Raw genomic sequence first — 15,099 nt, 5'->3', positions numbered from 1 at the left:
TAGAGAAAAGATTTATAGGAAATTAAATCTTTACCCAAACTGCTGTCTGGTGGTTGAATTGTGTCCATGATGGTCTGAATCTTGTCCTGCAAATCCTGACTGCCTGAAGCATCTACTGCAGAAACATGGAAGAACTTCTCCTATAAAGAATAAGATGATTACTTAAACCTATTTCTGAATAGAAAACAGCACCCTCTGCTGATGTATGATGTAAAAATTTTATCTTCATTTTTTTGTAAGTTGCTTTTACAAATAATAATACTTGCACTCCTTTAATCAAATGCTGAAAACGCATTCTGTTTTGCACCACCACAACAAAAAATCCAGATACATGTACACTCACAGCGTTTTCCCACAGAAGAGCCTCTAATGTGTCAGTCTTGTCCTCCAGTTCAAACTGGATCAGCAATCTGTACTGCATCAGCTGAACTCCAAGAGCTGTGTGACAGAGACACAGAAGAACTTCCTAAATATACAGTCGTACGTTTTTATAAGTAGCTGAGGTGTCCAATTTTTTTTTCTTAAGGCCAACTAGGACATCACATGAGACTAAGAAAAAATGTTAAAAGGAAACAGTGCAGTGAGGCCTGGGTCAGCTTTTTTGAAAACACACCTGCAGACCCACCAAAAAAAAAAAAAAAAAAAAAAAAAAAAAACACAAATCTGACCAGAACTAGGGTCATTAAAATGAACAAAACAAATAATAAAAAATAATATCATAATTTTGAAGTCCTTGTTTGTGACCACTTTTCCCACTTTTTTATTAGGGTTACACCATTCATAACTGATTGGTTAGGTTTTTAAATTCTTAAAGGAGTCATCGGATGCTAAGTTCACTTTTAAATGTTGTTTGAACATTATTGTGTGTTGGCAGTGTATGTACAAATCTACCCTATAATGATAAAAATCCATGCAGTGGTTTTTAATTAATCTGTAAAAATAATAATCCCTTTTTCAAATCGAGCCGTTCTCAGATGCCTGTTGTTGTGGCGTCAGACCGACAGAGGCCGCTCCCACGATAGTTGATTGACATGAGCATCTTACCTCAGATCAGCTGTAACAGTCCGACCTCCATTGTTTTGATGCTGGAGCAGGGATGTAAGTTAGACAAGAATATCTCTGATTGAGCGATTGAGGTGTTGTGTTGCTGGATGTAATAATGAACATAGTGGTCGTGATTTACTCCCGACATCTGAGCCGCTGAAGATATAGTACATTACATTTGTTTCTGAAGGGAATGCGCCTCCCGATCTACATATATCCGTTTATGTTCGCGCGAATCATTTGTGATCCAGCTTCACTTACAGCAGAAGTGTGTATAAGGGTTTTTTATGAATCTTTGCGATCGCCTTTCCTAATAATGTGGTAGTTAGCAAGTTTAGCGGCTAAGTGCGGCTAAAGTAAACAGGCTCGTCACTCCACAGAGAGAAGAGAGGGGCGGGGCAAGCAGAGCTCATTTGCATTTAAAGAAGCCTCGACCAGAATGAGATGATTTTTGCAGAGCTGATTTTGACAAGGTAAAAAGGGTGTTGTTTTACACTGCCATTGAGCATTTTTAACCAAAGTATATTAGAGACTTTTCATTAAGACCCTAAAGAATAATATCAACTTGTGGAAAATGGGCATCCGATGACCCCTTCAAAATTCAATCGAGGCAGCATGTGAAAATGTAATTATAACAAAGACATAAAAACAAAGAAAAAATATTTAAATAAATGAATGTAATATTAAATAAAATTGTGTATTTTAAAACGTAATAGTTAATTCATATAAAGTTCAGCATTTATCTAAAATAAAAAGCTTTTCAAAATTTCTTTTTATGGGAAAGAAATTATAGAAATTAATACTTTAATCAGCAAGGATGCTTTAAATTGATCAAAAGTGATAATAAAGACATTTATAATGTTAAAAAAGTCTTCTATTTCAGATAAATACTGTTCTTCTGAACTTTCTATTCAAGAAACCTGAAATTCTACTCAGCTGTTTTCAACATAATAATTATAATAATAACAATAAATGATGATGCTAAAAATACAGCTTTGAAATCACAGGAATAAATTACATTTTGAAATAAATTCAACTGAAATTTATGAATTTTAGAAAACTGTTATTTTACATAGTAAAAAAAAATATTTCAAAATTGCTGTTTTTGCTGTATTTTGGATCAAATCAATGCAGGTTTGGTGAGCAGAAGAGACTTCTTTAAAAAACACTGTCCAAAAACGTTTGACTGGTAGTGTATATTTAATCATAAAAAATCTACATATCATGTAAAAAAAAAAAAACAGGTATATAAATAGTCAAAATGAAAGTACCTTCAGCAACTGATTGTTCATCCCAGGTCTCCACTCCAGTAAACACAGGGTTTTGAAAAGTGTTCAGAGAGCAGCGCTTACACCTGAGACACACACAAATATCCGTTTAAACTACGCAAACATGTGATCCTTCCCTGGGGTTTGTCCCATAAGCTGTTTTCATGGTAATAGATGTACATGTTGAACACCAGGGGACTTTTACAATAAAGCAGGTAGGCTTGTTTTTCTTACCCGTAATATCTTTTGTCTCCAGAGAACAGGAAGGGAGCTGTGAGATCCAGAAGGGTCATCCTGCCGTTCACTGATCTCACAGGAACCAGGTTTTTGTAATCCCGTGATAACACACAAATCTCATCCAGTGTCGTTCCTGTAGATACGAATCCATATTTTTGATTAAATATTCAAAACTACATAGAAAAATAATCTCTCTTCTCTTTTTAGTCAGAGATACCTTCGACGAATATCAGCTGCATGTGAGTGCTTTCCCCCACCATGTCTCTGGATATGTGCATTGAGATGGTTCTGCCAGGCTCTCGAGAACTTGCTGAAGAAGTGGCGGCCCACTGCTCATCGCAAGGTTGGTTGTCTTTCGCAGACTCCCGAAAGACTTTAGAAACAGCGCTGTCATCGGGAACATCTATCCTGTCACATATGAAAAAGCAGGCTAATGTTCAAAAGTCTGGGGTTTTTAATGTTTTTGAAAGAAATCTCATCAAGGGAGGAATTTACAGTTATCAAATTAACAGGTTTTTACAGTAATTACTCATACTGCAGGATGAAAGCTTGGAATAATAAACTTTTTAATGGTCTCTTACACTTACAAAAAAGGCATTTATTTATTCAAAAACAAGTGATGACAGAAATGTCAAATAATAAGCCAATTTAAAGTAAGTGTTTTCTATTTGAAAATAAAATGTAATTTATTCCTGAAATATTTTTACAATTTAAAATAAATGTTTCCTATTTCAATACACACTAAAAAATAGATTTATTCCCGCAAGGGCAAAACTAAATTTATTTGATTAAAAATACTGTAAAAACTGTAAAATTGTAAAATATTTTTACAATTTAAAATAAGTTTACAATTTAAAATGTAATTTATTCCCGTGACAACAAAACCAAATTTATTTAATTAAAAATACAGTAAAAATAGCAAAATATTTTTACAATTTGAAATAAATATTTTCTCAAAACTCTTTAAAAAATGTATTTATTCCCGTGATGGCAAAACTAAATTTATTTGATTAAAAATACAATAAAAACAGTAATATTGTGAAATATTTTTAACATTTAATATAAATGTTTTTTTTTTTAAATATTTTTTGTAAATAGTAACTTATTCCTGTGATGGCAAAACTAAATTTATTTGATTAAAAATACAATAAAAACAGTAATATTGTGAAATATTTTTAACATTTAATATAAATGTTTTCTATTTAATATATTTTTTAAAATGTAATTTATTCCCGTGATGGCAAAGCTGAATTAATTTGATTAAAAATACAGTAAAAACTGTAATATTGTGAAATATTTGTACAATTTAAAATAACAGTTTTCTATAATATATGTATTTTAAATGTAATTTATTCCTGTGATGGCAAAACTGAATTTATGTGATTAAAAATACAATAAAAACAGTGATATTGTGAAATATTTTTAACGTTTAAAATAAATGTTTTTTATTTTAATATATTTTTTAAGTAGTAACTTATTCCTGTGATGGCAAAACTAAATTTATTTGATTAAAAATACAGTAAAAACAGTGATGTTGTGAAACATTTTTACAATATAATATAAATGTTTTCTATTTTAATATATTTTTTAAAATGTAATTTATTCCCGTGATGGCAAAGCTGAATTAATTTGATTAAAAATACAGTAAAAACTGTAATATTGTGAAATATTTGTACAATTTAAAATAACAGTTTTCTATAATATATATTTTTTAATTGTAATTTATTCCTGTGATGGCAAAACTGAATTTATGTGATTAAAAATACAGTAAAAACAGTAAAACTGTGAAATATTTTTACAATTTAAAATAAGTTTTCTATTTTAATATATTTTTTAAAAATGTAATTTATTCCCATGATGGCAAAACCAAATTTATTTGATTAAAACTACAGTAAAAACAGTAAAATATTTTTACAACTTGAAATAACAGTTTTCTATAATATATATTTTTTAAATGTAATTTATTCCCACGGTGGCAAAACTGAATTTATTTGATTAAAAATACAGTAAAAACAGTAAAACTGTAAAATATTTTTACAATTTTAAATAACAGTTTTCTATTTGTAATTAACTTTTTTTAAATTTAATTTATTTCCATGATGGCAAAACTTATTTTATTTAATTAAAAATACAGTTAAAACAGTAATAATGTGAAATATTTTTATTTAAAATATAGGTTTGCTATTTTAATATATTTTTTTAAAATGTAATTTATTCCCATGATGGCAAAACTGAATTTATTTGATTACAAATACAGTAAAAACAGTAATATTCAAAATATTTTTACAATTTAAAAGTTTTCTATTTTAATATATTTTAAAAATGTAGTTTATTCCTGTGATTATTATTATTTATTCCTGTATTATTCCAGTCTCCAGTGTCTCACAATCCTTCAGAAATCATTCTGATATGCTGATTTGATGCTCAAGAAACAATTATTATTATCATACAGTTGTTGTGGATATAATGTAGACTATTTCATGATTATTTTATGAATAAAAAGTTTAAAAGTACAGCATTTATTTGAAATTTATTTTGTAACATTATAAATGTCCTTAATGCATACTTGCTAACAATAAATAAATAAATAATAATAATATTAATAATAATAATAATAATAATAATAATAATACCTTACTGATTCCAAATTTAAAATTTCTGAATGATAGTGTAAATGTAACAAAAGTAAAATGCTTATTTTGTTTAGGAGTGTAATATACAAATAATGTGTCTAATTTAAATCTTAACTTTTTTAGGCTGTTTCATTATGCTTAACAGCCACCAGGTGGCAAACAGAACATGGCAAATTAATGTTACAAAATAACAATAATGTTATTCCAGGAAAAACACCTTTGAACCAGTACAGATCACACAAATTTAAAAAAATATTTACATTTTTTATTTTATGATTTTTGTCTTTAATATAAGCAATGAGTATTACATTACAATGGAAAATTACATATTAAACAACTAAACAGTAAGTATTCGATAAACAATATTACAAAAGTTCTTTACATGAATAAGAATCAAGAGCGGGTTGTGTAAAGTGTCAAACTCACATTGTTTTACAGTTGGAGCAGAAGAGTTTCAGGCACTGGTATAACTGCTGAGGCTTGTATCTCTTCACACGGGCTCGGACGTGACACGACAGCGGCGGTGTGGAGCGCTTCACCCGGGCGAGTGTGAGCCGCTGAGAGTTGTGCTCACACGTCCGCACTGAACAATCAATACAGACATGTTCAAATATCAGAAATTGTTAGTTTAGTGGTTTGCATGTGGACATTTCTCAATCCCGTTTCTCCAAATATGAATCCAATATTGTGGATTTACCCTTCACTTTTACTGTACAGTAAGACGTGACTGTTTTACCTGTATAAGAAGGTCCCGTATCTGCTTCTGCATCTGAAATGATAAAAACTTTTAATTATTCAAGCTTATTTACCTTTTTATTCATCTGTTGCAGAAAACAAAAGAAGAAGATTTTAAAGCTAGTAACATATATCTATACCTGTTTCTTCATCATTTGGCAAGACTAGAAGGAAACATAAGCATATACAGATGAGGGTGAGCTGAGCACGACACAAAATTGGATAGAAAATGGAAACCAGAAGAGGCGCCACCAACCTACAGCCTCTGGCGGCGTGTACCAGATCTCCAGTAAGGTGCCGTCGTTCACTTCATCATTCTCATCCAGATCCACGTGTTTGTCCAGCGCACTGAATATGGATCAGCATAGAGAGAGAGACATGATCACATAATGTCAGGTAAACAGCTACGGGGCCACAGAAGTCATTTTTTAATGGAAAATGAATATGACTTATAGGGTGTCTCATTTATTTTGCCATTAAAATGCTCATGACTTCAGCAAATTCCTGTATGTGAAAACCAGATATATTGTATTACATTACACACAAACACACACACACACACACACACACTGAAGACTGGAGTAATGATGCTGAAAATTCAACAACATTAATGACAAAACAAAAATAAGATTTAAACCAAACATGCTAATCATGCTAACCATATTTAGTACCTTGTTAATCATGCTAGCAACATTCTCGTAACTTGCTAATCATACCAGCAACATGTTAGTACCATGCTAATCATGCTAGCAACTTGCTCATCATGCTAACAACATTTTAGTAACTTGTCAATCATGCTAACAACAAGCAAATTGTGTTAGTAACATGTTAATCATGCTAGAACATGTTATTCAGGCTATAAATATGCTAGTAACTTGCTAATCACGCTAACAACATTTTAGTAACATGCTAATCATGGTAACAACATGCTAGTAACATGCTAATCATGCTAGCAACAGGCTAATTGTGTTAGAAACATGTTAGCAACATGCTAGTAACATGTTAGTCATGTTAAAAACATGGTAACAACATACTAATTATGTTAGAAACAGGTTAGCAACATGCTAGTAACTTGCTAATCATGCCAACCACACGTTAGTAACTTGATAATCATGGAAACAACATTTTAGCAACATGCTAATCATGGTAACGCCATGCTACCAACATGCTAATTATGTTAGAAACAGGTTAGCAACATGCTAGCAACTTGCTAATCATGCCAACCACACGTTAGTAACATAACATGCTACTAAGAAACATGTTAGCAACATGCTAGTAACATGTTAATCATGTTAGAAACATGGTAACAACATGTTATTCAGGCTACATTCTCGTAACTTGCTAATCATGCTAGCAACATGCTAGTACTATGTTAATCATGCTAGCAACAGGCTAATTGTATTAGAAACATGTTAGCAACATGCTAGTAACATGTTAATCATGTTACAAACATGGTAATCATGCCAACCGCACGGTAGTAACTTGATAATCATGGAGACAACACTTTAGCAACATGCTAATCATGGTAACAGCATGCTAATAACATGCTAATCATGCTAGAAACATGCTAATAACATGCTAATCATGCTAGAAACATGCTACCAACATGCTAATTATGTTAGAAACAGGTCAATAAACATGCTAGTAACTTGCTAATCATGCTAACAACATTTTAGTAACATGCTAATCATGGTAACAACATGCTAGTAACATGCTAATCATGTTAGACATGCTAACCATATGCTAGTAACTTGCTAATCATGCTAGCAACATGCTAGTAACGTGTTAATCATGCTAGCAACATGCTAGTAACTTGCTCATCATGCTAACAACATTTTAGTACCTTGTTAATCATGCTAGCAACATTCTCGTAACTTGCTAATCATGTTAGCAACATGCTAGTACCATGCTAATCATGTGAGCAACAGGCTAATTGTGTTAAAAACATGTTAGCAACATGCTAGTAACATGTTAAACATGCTAGAATCATGGTAACAACACATTATTCAGGCTATAAACATGCTAGTAACTTGCTAATCATGCTAACAACATTTTAATAATATGCTAATCATGATAACAACATGTAGTAACATGCTAATCATGCTAGCAACATGCTAATCATACTACCAACATGCTGATCATGCTAACAACATGTTAGTAACTTGCTAATCATGCTAACAATATTTTAGTACTTTGTTAATCATGCTAGCAACATTCGTGTAGGCTAGTAACTGGCTAATCATGCTAGCAACATGCTAGTAACGTGTTAATCATGCTAACATTATTTTAGTACTTTGTTAATCATGCTAACATTATTTTAGTACTTTGTTAATCATGCTAGCAACATTCTTGTAGCTTGCTAATCATGCTAGCAACATGCTAGTAACGTGTTAATCATGTTAACAACATGCTAGTAATGTGTTAATCATGCTAGCAACATGCTAGTAACTGGCTAATCATGCTAACAACACTTTAGTAACTTGTTAATCATGTTAACAACATGCTAGTACCATGCTAATCATGCTAGCAACAGGCTAATTGTGTTAGAAACATGTTAGCAACATGCTAGTAACATGTTAATCATGTTAGAAACATGGTAACAACGTGTTATTCAGGCTACATTCTCGTAACTTGCTAATCGTGCTAGTAACATGCTAGTACCATGTTAATCATGCTAGCAACAGGCTAATTGTGTTAGAAACATGTTAGCTACATGTTAGTAACATGTTAATCATGTTAAAACATGGTAACAACATGTTATTCATGCTAACAACATTTTAGTAACATGTTAATCATGGTAACAACATGCTACCAACATGCTAATTATGTTAGAAACAGGTTAGCAACATGCTAGTAGCTTGCTAATCATGCCAACCACACGTTTGTAACTTGATAATCATGGTAACAACATTTTAGTAACACGCTAATCATGGTAACAACATGCTAGTAACATGCTAATCATGGTAACAACATGCTAGCAACATGCTAATCATGCTAACAACATACTAATCATGTTAGAAACATGTTAGTAACATGTTAATCATGCTAGAAACATGCTAGGAACATGTTAATCAGGTGATAAACATGTTAAAAACTTGCTAATCATGCTAACAACATTTTAGGAACATGATAACCATGCTATCAGAATGCTACTCATGTTAGAAACATGTTATCAACATGCTAGTAACATGTTAATCATGCTACAAACATGCTAGCAACATGTTTGGCTATAAACATGCTAGTGACTTGCTAATCACACTAGCAACGTGCTAGTAACTTGCAAATGATGCTGGAAACATGATAGCAACATGTTACACATTAAAGACTGGAGTAATGATGCTGAAAATTCAGCAACATTAATGACACAAAATAAGATTCCACACTCTTTTCTGTCACTAATTGAATTTGTTATGCTGATAATATATTTGGTAATGAAAAGAACATGCAAAATGGAGACACTGTGGTCTCTAGACTCACCTCTTGAGGGACTGTAGATCAGGGCTCTCTGCAGGAAGACTGCGTAAACCTCGTCCATATGACGTCCCCCCATGGAGGTGAAAACTGAGGTGATCAGGCTGATCTGGCAGCTGGTCCGGGGCTCTCTGAAGGTACGCATGGAGATTGTAGAACCGCAGGAACGTGCCTGGCTGAATGCAAACACAAACAGAAAGGATGTTTTCATTACAACATTAGCTTTTTCAGTTAAAGACTAATGAACCTAGAAATTGTAGTTCAAGTTGCCTTGCAAAAGTATTTTTGGTCTTCGAGTACAACTGCTCTTTTCAGGTCCTGTCAGAATTCAAGTCAGGACTTTAACTGTACAACTCTAAAACTTTAATTTTGTTTCTCCTCAGCCATTCAGACATAGAAAAGTGTCCATGTTTTGGATTATTATCTGGCATCGATCAGCTATACTTAATCCTGAGCACGGATATTCAGAAATTCTCCTGGTAGTCTGGTATATAGCAGAACTCATGCCTCCTTCAATAATAGTCATCAAGGTCACAAAGCAGCACCAATATGCTACACTACACATACAGCATCACTGTTACGGATCTCCAGAATCCAAATGCTCCTCTAAAAAAAAAAAGTTTACCTCATCTGTCCATGGAATATGATCTCAGTTGATGGAGATGGTTCAGTATTGATGTGGTTTCTGGCTTGCTACTCTTCCATTAAGTCCATTTTTGCAGTCTCCTCCTTGTTGAGTCATTGAACACTGGTGAAAACTACTCAAATTTTCTCCATTTTGTGTTAACAACTTAGACTGTGGTTCAACAGAGTTCAAGAACCTCAAAAATGGCTTTGCAACCCTCTCCAAAATGATATATCGCAACGTTCCCTCAGCTGTTTTGGAAAACTGCCTTAAAGAGCAGGTCATATGGGTTTTCGAAAAATATCTTTTTTGCAGTTTGTAATGCAGCTATCCTTCAATGTAAACAGTTTGCAAAGTTGTTAATCAAAAAAAAGTGCATGATAAATGAAGATATTGTCCCTCAAAAAAAAAAAAAAAGAAAAAAAAGAGTCGACTCTGAACTGCCTTAACGAGTTGTTATATTTCCGAATCTACTACCTGTTATCGATCTACGTCACTGGATAACACATTTGCTTAATGCCCGCCTGCCCATGAAATGCGGATCTACCCACAAACGCTTCTGCTATTTAGTGTGTTCCATGATACCACAGCAATACAATTCGAACCTTGTGTTGTGTGCTAGTCATTTTACTGAGGACTCGCCAAACTCTTGTTACTTCTTTATTTGGACCAACAAGCGTCTCTGAACCACAACCTGTAAGTATGATTAATGTGTGTAGATTTTCAACTGAGTGCTTAAAACATTAAGTTTTTTGTGCTAATATGTGATGTATACCTAGTGCAGCTTCCAGGTAAACCACAATGTTACTGTCTTACTGAAATAGTTTTGATAATTCACCATAAACCCACAATTTCCTAAGAATGTGTCGATTACTGTAGACTGTCGTTGTTCTAATTACTTTGTTTAATAATAAAGAATGTAGACATTTTGGTTTACAAACTGTATTGTTTCATCATGTTTTTTGAGGAAAACATTTAAGGATTTTTCTCCATATAATGGACTGATATGGTGCCCCGAGCTTGAACTTCCAAAATGCAGTTTAAATGCGGCTTCAAACGATCCCAAATGCGGTTGCAAACGATTCCAGCCGAGGGAAACTAAAAAAAACTCTGATCGTATTACCTCCCTCAACTTCAAAATCGTCCTATATCGCTGTTTTACATTTTTTGTTAATGGTGTTTAATCTGCTTTGCATGTTCACTTTGCAAAGACTGGGTCGGTACTTCTGCAGCGATGTAGGATGACTTTGAAATGAAGTTGAGGGAGAAAATACGATTGGAGTTTTTCAACATACCCTAACTGTCTTGAGCCAGAATACACAGAGTTCAGGGAGAGCAAGACAAGACGAGCGTTTGAGAATAAAAAGTATTTAAATTGTATTTTTTAATGAAAATAAACAATCATTTCGCTAGATAAGACCCTTCTTCCTCGGCTGGGATCGTTTACAACCGCATTTGGGATTGTTTGAAAGCGCACTTAAACTGCATTTTGGAAGTTCAAACTCAGGGCACCATATCAGTCCATTATATGGAGAAAAATCCTGAAATGTTTTCCTCAAAAAACAATTTCTATACGACTGAAGAAAGACATGAACATCTTGGATGACAAGGGGGTGAGTACATTATCTGTAAATTGTTGTTCTGGAAGTGGACTTCACCTTTAAGCTCAGAACGGCTTTGAACAAATCGTTTCGAAATCATTACAAAATGATTCTAATATTAAATGTATATTCTGAGAAAATGTTTTTTAAATGCTATTTAAATATGAATACTGCATGTTCAGGGTGTCAGATCATTTAGTAATCATTCAGGGTGAATGAATGGCGTAAACATGCAGTTTTCTTTACTACACACATACTGCTCACAATGTTTTCAGCCTCTGCCACCTCAATATACAAGAACTTCTTATAATATATAAAAGCTAACATCATATCATATACAAACAGAACCCTTCACAGCAACCTGTCAAAATAATAGTTTGGTTTAACTTGAAGAAACTGTGACAGAAATATATTACTTATATTTACTAAATATAAAGTGTTGCCTAAAAGTTTGTGAACCCTTTAGAATTTTCTACTGAAAGCAAAGATTGACATACTTTTGCAACTCGCAAATATTTATCATTCTCAGTAAATAAAAGATGAAGTATATTTTTTGTCTCATTTGTTTGATTTAGTTCTCTTTGTCAACTTTCAGTGTGATGTTTTGTGTTATATTTATTCTAAAATGTAGAAAATTCTAAAGGGTATACAAACTTTCAAGCTACAACGTATTACTAAGTAATACAATTCAAACATTTTTAAGGAATATTTACCAGAATTTACTTACAAGAAAAAGGTAAATACAAAACACAGTATTTCTGAAAAAAAAAAAAAAAAAATAATAATAATAATAATATATATATATTATTTAAAAAAAATATATATATATATATATATATATATTTATTTATAAAAATATATATATATATATATATATATATTTTTTTTTTAATAAAATGAATGAATTATAGATGCTTAAGATTAAAAAGGAATCAAGATATTTAATAGAAAACACAAAAACAATACTTCATAGGGTATTAAAAATGTCATTTTTGTTACACGTTTAATAAATTGCTGTTAAATTGTGTAAATTCCATGATTTCAATTAATTAGTCATGCTTTTTGATTTTTTTTTTCTTTGTTTCAAGCCTATGGAGGGCAGTTACTTTCACATGTTTTTTTTTTTTTCAATTAAATAATCAAAATAATGATTGACTATCAAAAATATACTTTTTCAGGTAGAAATTTAATTAGATATGAAACCATTCAGAGAGAAACATGCAAATAAAGAGGGAATCAGAACAAAGCAAATATCTTTTTTTATAGTAATGTATAAAATAAAAAATACTTTAAAAAATAAATAATGTAACTAGTAATAAAATAGAAAGTAAAAAAGTAAATAAAATACTTTAAATAAATCTAGAAGTTCTTTCATCTCTACTCTAAAGTTATTCTATTGTCTGCTGCATTAATAAACGTACATGAATGTTCAGTGATCAGTACAGTAGGGGGAGCTACGGCATCAGAGTTGAGCAACAGGGTCTCAACATTACAGTAAGATGGTGAGAAAATAAATGTTGGTCCCTCGAGATCACTAGGAGGAACATGAAGACAGCGAGAGCTGGAATCACTTAATGAACTCTTGTGCAACGATAGACGAGAATGATCATCTTCATAATATGGTCTTTAAAGAGCCAAGAAGAGAATATGCTATCAAAACACCTCTAAACAGATTGTTTTAGATTTCTGTTCTGCATTTACAATCAGGCTCTGGGAGTCCTATAGCTGTACGCTTCTGACGTCATCTTTGAGGTTTCGGGCAAAAGCCGCGTCTTTGTTTACCTGAATTCACCACCCAGGCTCTGTTTGTATAGAGATTTGAAGTAAGCCTGAGTGCTGGCATTCACAAGAACTGGTTGGATGCGACATAGTCCCTAGACAGTGCTTTAATACAGGCTAAAAAGACATTATGAAGGTGCAAACCAAATAATTTGAACAAACTGAATAGTGGTGTCAATTATTCAACATCAGCATTTAAATGAAACCGACTTATTTCATAAACAGAACAAGGTGGGTAACCGCATTTCAAGAAAACAGGCTTGTTTTCCATAAGCGCAAATTTGATTCTTCTCATTACCATCTTGCTTGAGAATAAGCTGACAACTGAAAACCGGGGTGTGAGATTGGAGCTAAAAAGAGAACCTGGAGTGATAAAAATGGCCTTGAAGAAACATGGCTGGATCCACTGAAAGAACCAAATGTTTGCCTTCATATCCAGAAGCATAAACAGACAATAAACTCCCAGACTAGTGTTTTCTTTCTCTGGACAAACAATCAGATGAGAACTGAATTTCACAATGTTAGTTTGTGCCACCATCATTCATAAAACATAAATACTTTGGTTTCAACTCACAACCTTGAGATATGAGTGATATATAGACGCCCGTTGTCTGGTCAGGAATGGAAATTAATGGAAGCACAATACCATTTTATTACAACCATTACCAATATCACTAACACTATCTGAACTCAAATATAAAGGAATAATCCAAAAATGAAAATTCAGTCATTACTCACTCCACCTCGTGTCATTTTATCATGGTGTTGATAAAATCCGTTATACCTAAAAATTACACAGTAGCATTGGTTAGCAGGAAAAAAATAATGACAGATTTTTTTATTTCTCAGTGATACATTTTTAAACAATTTCCTTCTTACAAAATTAGGTTATTTAATTAATTTTGTTTGCAACTATTATTATGCATTTTCTTATTAGTTTATTAATTTATTACTATTTATTTTATCTTTATTATTTTGTTTATTTAATAATTACAAATCATTTTCATTATTTTTATTGTTCATTTTTTTTTAGTGAAGCACTATTTTACTTTAAAATGAATGAAAACTTTAAACTGACTGATTTTCCCATCTCAGTTATCATCAAAATCCACTGTCAGCTGACGTTTTTAGATTCTCTCTACAAAAAAAGTAGGGCTGCAAAAGATTAATCGCGATTAAATCGCATTCAAAATAAAAGTTTGTTTACATACTATATGTGTGTGTACTGTGTACGCACACAGTATACACATATTAGTGTTGCACGATACACCTGTAATTAAAAGGTATCGCGACACCCTGCTTTAAAAAAACAGTACAATTTCACATTTTACTAGTACTGGTACTTTAAGAAAGCATTTTGAAAAGAGCCGTATTAACACTGTTTATTTAGGGATCTATGATTAAAGCCAATCAGAAACCATGGACAGAATTGCAAATTTCAGTCATAAAAACAGAGTTTACTGTAACACAGAATATTATGGATTTTGCCTATTTAAATATGTATCCTGCATATTCTGCGCGTCTCTGTATGAATGAATGGACGCGCAGTTTACTACACACATACTGAAGCGCACGTGATACTCGCAGTGTTTTTAACCTCTGACGCCTCAATATGAGTACATGAATACATAAACGTAGTCTTTACAACTGCTGTGAGAGTCAGTTCATGGGAATTTACCGTTAATTTTTAGAAAACCCATTCTCAT

General features: G+C 32.3%; 1 protein-coding gene across 3 annotated transcripts in view; it reads right to left on the bottom strand.

Annotated features, from left to right (window-relative positions):
- pot1 (protection of telomeres 1 homolog) overlaps positions 1-15,099 on the bottom strand; it is a 53,985-nt gene that overhangs the window by 482 nt on the left and 38,404 nt on the right. For all 3 annotated transcript variants that reach the window (XM_051099828.1, XM_051099825.1, XM_051099826.1), the window contains 10 exons: positions 9,395-9,564; positions 6,174-6,265; positions 6,058-6,081; positions 5,919-5,951; positions 5,609-5,765; positions 2,767-2,957; positions 2,547-2,682; positions 2,316-2,398; positions 344-438; positions 35-140 (listed from right to left, as the gene is read on the bottom strand). In XM_051099828.1, coding sequence (XP_050955785.1) covers positions 35-140; positions 344-438; positions 2,316-2,398; positions 2,547-2,682; positions 2,767-2,957; positions 5,609-5,765; positions 5,919-5,951; positions 6,058-6,081; positions 6,174-6,265; positions 9,395-9,564 — 1,087 coding nt within the window. The remainder of the gene's footprint in view (positions 1-34; positions 141-343; positions 439-2,315; positions 2,399-2,546; positions 2,683-2,766; positions 2,958-5,608; positions 5,766-5,918; positions 5,952-6,057; positions 6,082-6,173; positions 6,266-9,394; positions 9,565-15,099) is intronic.

This window comes from Labeo rohita, chromosome 25 (genome assembly GCF_022985175.1).
Source record: "Labeo rohita strain BAU-BD-2019 chromosome 25, IGBB_LRoh.1.0, whole genome shotgun sequence".
In the NCBI taxonomy this organism is placed as follows: Eukaryota; Metazoa; Chordata; class Actinopteri; order Cypriniformes; family Cyprinidae; genus Labeo; species Labeo rohita.
The sequence above is the reverse complement of the archived record's forward strand: the minus strand, read 5'-3'. Positions and strand labels throughout refer to the sequence as shown.